The sequence below is a fragment of the Triticum aestivum genome, chromosome 2D (genome assembly GCF_018294505.1).
Source record: "Triticum aestivum cultivar Chinese Spring chromosome 2D, IWGSC CS RefSeq v2.1, whole genome shotgun sequence".
NCBI lineage: Eukaryota > Viridiplantae > Streptophyta > Magnoliopsida > Poales > Poaceae > Triticum > Triticum aestivum.
In genome coordinates, this window is record NC_057799.1 from 189,695,105 (window position 1) to 189,704,410 (window position 9,306).

At 41.8% G+C, this 9,306-nt stretch overlaps 1 protein-coding gene across 1 annotated transcript; it reads right to left on the reverse strand.

Moving 5' to 3' along the window:
- Positions 1-933: 933 nt before the first annotated feature.
- On the reverse strand, positions 934-7,229 carry LOC123052484 (pentatricopeptide repeat-containing protein At4g18975, chloroplastic). The gene is made up of 5 exons (XM_044475672.1): positions 7,037-7,229; positions 2,669-2,759; positions 2,322-2,465; positions 1,980-2,192; positions 934-1,425 (listed from the first exon to the last, which is right to left on the reverse strand). The coding sequence occupies exons 1-5, from the start codon at positions 7,150-7,152 to the stop codon at positions 1,234-1,236; spliced, it is 756 nt and encodes a 251-aa protein (XP_044331607.1). The 5' UTR covers positions 7,153-7,229; the 3' UTR covers positions 934-1,233.
- Between the last annotated feature and the right edge of the window lie 2,077 nt (positions 7,230-9,306).

Genomic DNA, 9,306 nt, shown 5'->3' on the forward strand with positions numbered 1-9,306 from the left:
GTTGTTGTAGAGGCTGGGTGTAATTGGTATCTTCGCCGGTGGCGATTCCATGTGTAAGCTATGGGGTCAGTTGACCCCACAGCCTTTTGGATTGCAAGCCTATTTCTATTAATATTTGTGCAAAAAATTAGGACATTTTAGAGAGTTTAGTGCATTTGAACCCACAGCTTTTTGGTGCTGGCACCGCCGCTGATCTTCGCGATATTAATATATTCCCTTATTCAAAAAAAAAAGCAACACCTGCACATAAAACTGAACCTCCTTTTTCTTATCAAACACAACGTCATCTCAACATAGTCAAAACGAAGGAGAAAAGAACACGTTGAAAATGTTTAGCTCCGGTCTTGTGTAGAACCTCCTAGTTCTACTAGCAGGATACAGAAGTTTTAGACTTGCCTACATTTTGTGCTCCTTGTTACGCGGCAAACCTGTGGCATTGGTTTCAGTTAAGGGTAGGCGAGGAGAGCGCGAGGCTGATGAGGCAGCGAACCAGCGCCGCGCACGGCGGGTGGCTCGCATCCACCGGTGCTAGTTCCGGAGGCTTCGGGTTTGTCGCCTCCGGTGATCCATCCGCATTGTCACTTTCCAGGTGCACAACGCAACGGGACGACAGATAACCAACCGAGCCAAACAAACCAGCGCCCCAAATTTTGGTTGGAGTTGCGCGTGGAAAAGAAGACTAGCGTGCAAATTCGCGGCCATTTGTGGGAGACTGCAGCCCAGCACCGAAGCAGCACGACTCGACGTCCTTATTACAGACCTTCCCTACTCGTCTCGTCTCGCCACAGACGCAGCCGCTAACAATAGTGGAATCGCTGGCGCAAAGCATGCCAGCATTGGAAGTTTGGAACACAAGATCTGATCTGCGTGGCTAACTGCACCCTTCATCAGGAGCAGGACCGTACTGTCATTGTCATGTCACACGCCGTAGCGTTTAATTAACAGACTTGGTTCGTCGAAACTTTGTTCCTGCACATGGTGCCGAAGACGACAGCAACCTGTCTGAAACATCACAACTTACACATGTTTGGGTACCAACATCATTAGCAATGGCAGTTCTCAACCCTGTACTATGATATTGTCCATTTGTCTAGAGAGCGAGAGCATTACAATTTCGACACCTCGTTCCATCTGACATGCTCGCATAGGACCTCGGAAGAACAATAGCAATCACATATGTCCAGACAAGGCGACACTCGCATTGTTCGCCCCAAGCTATCCAGAGGACGTTTGCTAGGCCAAAGGTCCTGCCCTCCGCACCCGAACGCGCTCGCCGTTGAAATGGATGTACTTCCACTTCTTCAAGTATTTTTCAAGGACAGGCTTCTGCTTATCTTCCTGGCCTGAAGACGCAAATGCTCGTCCGACTCTTCTTGTTGTATCCTCGTCTGGACGCACGCCCAATTCCTCCATGTCAGCATATATCTGAAATTGGCGAGGAAGAATTAGACTGAAGCCTCAACCTTGACCAACCAGCTAGACACCACTTACAGTTCAAAAAAAAAAACACTAGACACCACTTAAATGCCATTGATCATTAAAGCACAATAGACTGTCCCGCAATTGATATCATTAATTATTAACCTAACACTCAACATAGGAGTACCTCCTTTCCCTTTCGCAAAAAAAAAACATATCTCCTTTCCAGTTTATTAGGATCATCTAAAAATCTGCAATTTTTCAGTTTGTAAGGCCTGCAATAACTATCGCCCCTTGTTTATTGGCTCACTCGCCTTTGGAGCATTTAATTTATGCCTAATTTCGATTCTCAATGTTGCTTTAATCCGAGGTCCAACACTTAATTAGAACCCTCCTTGGTTACATTTTTAGATGAGCCGAATAATAAACTAAAAAAGAGGGAGCCTGGATATAACAAACTCAAGTAGTTTGGGATGAACCACACATTTAGCCTTGAAGACTACAGCACATGATTCTCAAAATGAAACACTAGAGCAAATGTGTTAAAACTCAAATATAACCTCCAAAACTTTGTCTGGAAGATGGCGCGTGTTGTAAATCTGGATCATCCGAGAGAACAACTTCTTGGGCACTGAGCGTGTATAAGTTTCTAAGATAGTATTCCAAATTGACTCAGCCTCATCTACTCTTCCATCCATAGAAAGAGCCAACAGCAGTGTATCGTACGTTGTCCATGTCAGCACCTGACCTTTACTCATCAGCCACTTGGTTACCTGTGAAACCATTAAAAGTTGAGAGGTATGTGAGAAAATGAGCTTGCTGAAATTATTTATTTTTTGCGAATTACTGTGATCTATTCTAGACAGACTACCAACTAACTAATTTAGTTCATAATAAGTTACCTGGATAATCTGTAGCCATTTTCTTCGCTTTTTCAACATCTCCAAAGCTTTAGCCGCTGCTATAATTGGAAATTCAGACTCAAAAGCGGTCCACCTATCCAATGCACCATAAACAGCTTCTTTTTCATTCGGTAGTTTTGAAACCTAAGAGAGATGGTTCCATAAACTGATTTGAGCACAGATCAGTTTTTAAGCCCAATAATACCATTGCTACAAAAAAGATGCTTACACATAAGAGCAAAACTAAAATAAAATAAAATGCCAAAGAGATCGCTTTGTCGAACTGATTTCACACATTTCAGCATGGAAAGGTGAAAACATCATGATCGAGTGGCGTTATATCTTACAGTATTAACAAGACAAAGAGCCTTCTTCCCTGACCCAGCCGAATCCTTCCTAATCCACAAACGGTGGTCCTTGTTTGGCTTCTTTGACACCCTATGACCAAAATAAATGCAATTTAATTTGGTAACTAGTGAAGAGCATCTCAGAACACATATCATAATCTTGGTAGCAGTTACTGCAAACTGGAGGGCCCACGTAAATCCAAACAATGCAAACAAGTTGTATTCTAATACAAAATGACCTGCAGAAAACCTTCCCTGGGAAACTCCCTCTAGAGCTCTTATTTTAGCTTTGACTGTTCTGCAGTTGTGCCTTTTCTGTATATACACATCAAGTGCTCTTAAATTCATCTCTAGTTATTCAATGAGTGTTAAGATAAGAATGAATGTATGGTCGCTGTATTATTTCTATATGGTATCAGAGTGGTCGATGTTCATGTCCCTCCGGACTAGCTCTATTCCCCTATAGTTGAACATACTTGCTAGTTCAAGTGAGAAAATTCCTCTCTTTATACCATATTGGCGAATCGGATGAGACCAGACACACTGATCTTGACATTTGTTGAATAAATCATCCTGTTTTCTCTAGATATACTCTTTAGCTTACTATGTTTTGTCATAGTGATTCTTCATTTGTTGTAGACTTCTACTTCAAGTGATGATCACTTCACTTCTCTATTTATTCAATGAATGATATGTTAAGTGTATGTTGTCTTATTATATTCTCTCATACATCAAAAAAGGAAGTTTATTCTAGTGTTCATCTGAACTTTTTGTATCACCATCAGGTGAACACAGCTTGCTAGTTCGGCTGAGCAGAAAGATGGTCCACTCTGATACCATTTTGACAAACAGAATAATATCAATCACACTCATCTTGCCATTAAATAGAGGGAGACACAACTCATGGACTTGACATGTGTTTATCAATAATAGAGCATTGACAATCTGGTACAGTTCGAGAAATGAAAGCAGCGTACATAAGGTACTAACTTGAGTGGTTTTCCCTTGACGTATGACATTGCTTAGAGAGGAACGTGGCCACATAGAAGTCAGCTCTTCAACAACAATATCTTAGTTGTATGGCAAAGAACTTAATCTATACGAGGGAATATTTAGAAGATAACAGCAAAAACAACGGTGTTCGTTTATTTTTCCCATGCTACTACTCCTATAATTCCCCTTGTGATGTTCTGGCAACATTTTGAGTCATGTGACATAGATTTGCATCAATGTGGAAATATCCTGAAAGAAATTGGTGTTATAGCACATACCGGTAGTTTGACCTTTGACGGACGTGCGATACACGCTTGATTTTAGGATCAAACTCCACGACATTGTCTCGCCTGACAATAACGCATGCGAGGTCACAGAAGTTGGCTCCTTATAACACAAAATCAGCATGGTCATCGAGGAGAAAAGGGGAGAAACAACATTGAACTATTGGGCCACCTACACCTACCTTCTATACTGTTATAGGGAGCTATGTTCTTGTTTCTCCCCTTTTCCCCTTGATGCACATGCTGAATTTTGTGTTATATGGAGCCAACTCCCACGACCTGACAGACATCTTTGTTAGGCGACACAACGACATGGAGTTTGATCCTGAAATCGAGCGAGTGTACCTCAAGTCTGGCAAACCACTGGTATGTGCTCTACCGACAATTTCTTCTTCCAGGATGTTTCCACATAGGTGCACATGACCCAAAATATTACTAGAACATCATAGAAGGACCTATAGGAATAGTAGCATGGGGAAATGAACAAATATTGTTTACTTTTGTTGTTATCCTCTAGATATGTCCTCAAATGGATTAATAGTCATACAACTAAAATATTTTTGGAGCTAGCTTCTATGTGACGAGGTTCCTCCCTACACAATGTCCTACATCAAGGGAAAGTCACTCAAATGAATGCTTTATATCTGCTTCTTTCATTTCTCGAACTGGTGTCAATGCTTTTCCTCTTAGATACATACATGCTATGATTCACTCAAGCCCAACAGTAGAAGAATCCTCTCCCCACCCCCCTTCTCGAGCAATAGTTAGATTAGTTTGCTTTGCCATTGTGCTACTTTTGTTATTGTAGATCAAGTGTTCTTCTACCAAATCTACTTATTTATATGACAAGATATAGTCCTTTTGTATTCTTCTACATGGTATCAGAGCATCCGGTCTTCATCTTCATATGAGCTCACTCTGCTCTTTGAACGGAGCTGGCTAGTTTAGGTGAATGGAAAATCATTTGCTCTGACACCATGTAGGTGGATAGAACAAGACTAAAAACTCGGCTTATCATTAAGCGAATAGACAACTATTCTACAAAGACCACTATGAGCAGCAACAGAAAATGCACACCAACAATGTGCTTTGTTTTCCCCTCTTGAGCCGTTTTTTAGATTACTTTGTATTCCATTGTGCTTTCATTACCACACGTCAACTAATCATTCATTCATTTCCATTTATGCAATGAATGAAAGACAAGTGTGTGTGGTCTCATTGTATTCTCCTACATTGCATCAGAGACATTGATCTTCATGTTCATCCAAACTTGCTCTGTTCTTCAAAGTTGAACATACCTTGATATTTAGGATGAATAGGGAAACTGACCGATGTGATACAGTTTGGCAGAATAGGACCACACACACTCATCTTATCATTAATTGAAAGACACACAACGAGAATTTGACATGTGACACTGTGGCAGCAGAAGAAACCAAATGTCAAAACACAGAAAAACACCCTCCATCACTCATTCATTTTCCATACAATCCTAGGAAAGGACCAGGTTCCACTATCAGCTGATAATGGAACGAAAAGAACAAAATAGCATCCTGGTGCAAAAGTAAAAACAGAGTTACGCTGACACTGAAGGAGGCTAACAGCGAAAAACTAAGTCCAAAAGTCCATCACCACCCATGCCTTCCCTATGTGAAGTGTTCTTCTACTTGAATCTATTTATGCATTGAATAGCAGATAAACATGAGTAGTCTAATTGTATTCTCCTGACAGTATCAGAACAGTAAATCTTCATGCTCATTTAACCTCTCTAAGGACAAAGCCTGCTCTAACATAAATTGGATTTCATGCACCACTCAATTCACACACTGCTCCGCCCCCCTCCCACCCTGAACCCTTGTATCTAGGCTTCACTAGGCCTAATTCGTGGACTAGAGGTCAGCACAGCTGTTCTTTTCTTTATATCATTGTTAGCTAAAACTTGAAGCATTGGTATCACAGTGAGTTTTATTTACCGATCAGTTCATTCAAAGCTTAAATTGATAAGAGAAGGTGAACAGTAAATTTTAACAGGCTTTCTCAAATAGCAATATATGTAAATCCACCAGCATATCAATGCCCATATAAATCCAATGGTCACAGAAATTTACTTGGACAGTTAGAATTTCATACAGAACATAAAACAAGCAATGAGAAAGACATGTAAAAAGAATCATATTCCATATTTCAAAACCCCAAAGGCAAGATGCTAAGTATATATGTGGAGAAATGAGGACATATGTCAGCAAATTACTTCTGATGGAATGGAGGTGGGATGACTGACATGCCATCATCACCAGCCCCAACATTCATCATCGTAAAGAAAGAGGACCTTTGAAGTATGGAACCAGCACATCGCGGCGCATGTGCTGAACAACAATATGTAAAAAAATTAAACTTAGATGTAGATGAATCGAGTTCTCTGGCAGAATCCTGACAACCAAGTAAACATCAGGATACAGGACTTGTCAAATTGTTCATTTACAAAACAAAAACAAAAAGTGTACCAAGTACCACCATATGTAACAATAAGTATGTACCCAGTGAAATTACACCTAACACCAGATATTGCTGCTCCATATCCTAAACAGGACTACCGCATCCTAATAACAAAGTAACATGTAGAGGATCAGAAGTTAGTCTTACAGAACATGTAATCTAAGTCCTAACTCAACTCTCGACATCCAGAACAAGGCTTCTTCAACAATACGCTGTCCAGGGTCAGTAAACCATGTTCGACCACCTCACATAAAACCACTTTTTGTACGCCGAACTGCATCACCTAATAATGCATAACAAATCAGGGTGCTCCTTTAATACTCGTAGTAGAATTCCTACTAGACCAGACCACTGCAAGTGACAACTTAGGAAGCGCACGACGTAGAAGGGACGCACAATCCAATCCCCAATCATCAAATCCGATCTAACCGCGACACCGGCAGGCTGCAGCTCTAGCCGTGCACTCGGGCTCGTGAAATACACCGCAGCTTGCAGCTCGAGCGGACTAGCCGCTCACTACCCCCATTTCCGGAAGCCCGGACGCAGGCCACGAGAACAACAAAGAGAGGCTGGAGAAAACAGATTGTCCGCTTACAGCGCTCGGCTCGCCGTAGGGCGACCACTTCCTCGTCCTCCTCCCCTCGTCGCACTCGCCACCGTCGGCGCCGCGAGGCGCGGCCCTAGGCGGAGCGCGAAGGGACCCGCCGCCATTGCGCAACCAGCCCGCAGGCTATGGTTGGGTAACGGGTTGCTATGGAAAACGAGAACGCGATAATGCAGTCAGCGTTTTTTTCTTTTTCTTTTTTTTTACACTTCAATCCTTCTTTATTCTTTTTTTGAGAAACATTTGATCTACAAGCACTTGAGCAAGCCGAAAGGAGGCTGCCGTCATCGCCCCTCCCTCATCGAAGCCGGACAAACCTTGTTATGGTATGAGGTAATAGCACCCTAAGTCTCTGTACTTGCAAAAGTGGATTGGGTGGTCCCTGAACTTGCAGCAGATGAGCAAGTTTAGTCCTGGGCCAATCACGTGCAGCCAAGTGGACGCCAAGTGGACGAGCTGGTCAGCGCGGCACATTTTGCACTTAGACCCCTACCATTTTCCTGTATCTACCGGCAGTACCTCGTCTCTGTCGGAATATTCCAGTGTATATTCTTTTGGAATTCGGTGGCCCCATCACATAGCTCAATCATTCACCTCTCTCTACTCTCACCGCTCTCTGGTCCCATCCTTGCTCGTCGCCGCTGACGTCCTGCTCGTCGCCGTCGTCAAGCTCGCCGCCATGGTTTCCTGGAGTGAGGGATCGAGCTCGTCGTCTGACGACGACTCCGCCACCAGTTAGGTGACGGCTTGTTTTATCCTCGTGCCAACATTTGGGATTTAGGGTTAGGCAAAATGGGGATTTTTGCTGACCAGAATCATTTTTAGCCTCCTGCCACCATTCTCTGCTCCGAGTGGAGGGGCCCCGCTGTAGATCTTGCTGCTAGATGTGAACACCAAGCTGTCTGCAATAAGTTTGTTGCATTTGATTCAGTTGACAGTGAAAGGAGATTTCTTGGTTGTGCACAAAAGGTAAGCAGATTCAGATTTCCAGATCTTCAGTTAACTATAAATTCAGTTGATATCATCAGTTAACTACAAGTTCAGATTTCTGGCATTTCAGTTCATATGTGGTCTGTATACACTGTGAATGTACTTTGAATGATAGTGCCATATGTTCTTATCTGAATAATTGATATTGTTGTTTTGTGCCATAGTACTCTACCTAGATTATCAATAGTTAGAAAAGGGCTAAGTGATATTCTTAGTGTAGTTCACTAATGCTCCAACCTCACTGTAAATACATAACTGAATTGTATTCCATGACATGATTTGTAAGCACTTAGCTGAAATTTGTATTTTGTTTTCTTAATTGTTAGGAAGGATCTAAATGCAGCTATGTGGAGTGGGTTGACCCTGAATGGACTGCCACTCTGAAGATGAGTCTAGCTAGGGTTTGGGGTATGTATGAAGATGAGACCAAGCTTAGCAGGCAGAATGTGGTTAATGCTGAAGAAATCAAAAAGGTTTTGGGAGAGAAGAAAAAGATGGAAAATGAAGTTAGATTTTTTAAACTAGATTTTGCTAAGATGGTAGGTGACAAGGAGCAGGCAATTACTGAATTTGGGCAATGCACAACTTGCTCTTTCTGACCTAAAGCAAGAGCTTGAGAAGAAGAATATGTCTGAAAAGTCTGCCACTAGCATTCATCAGGTGGTGAGGGCTAAGGCATAGAAAGAGAAGGATTAGATGATGCAAGAGAGGGACAAATTGAAGGAAGAGATGGACAAAGTGGTGTCACGGAGGGATGAGTTGAAGGAGGAGAAGAAGAAACTAGAGTACATGATTGGTGATTTATTCAGGCATAAGGAGGAGACCAAGAGCAAGATAAAGAGGGTGAAGGAGATCTTAGATGAATTTGAGTAATTCATTGTTGTTGTAATGCTGCCTTAAGTTGGAGCTATTAATTAGTTGTACTTCTTTATTGAACTTGGTTAATTTGTATGACAGAATTATCTGATGCACTGAATTTGTATGACTGCTTCTAGTTAACTAAATTTGTATGGCTGCCCCAAGTTATGTTGTTCCAGTGTTAACAGTTTTCTGAATGTTGCCAGATAACTGATTTTTTTACAGTGCTAACTGAATTTGCGGTAAATGGGAGATTCAGTTAACTGCATTTGCAGTAAACTGAAGATGCATTTACAGTTTACTGAAGATTCAGTTAAATAAAGCCAGTAAACTGCATTTCCAGTAAACTGAATTTGTCTCTCTTTTGTAATTAGGTTAATGAAGCAAGTTTTACTGAATCTGTCTCACTTATT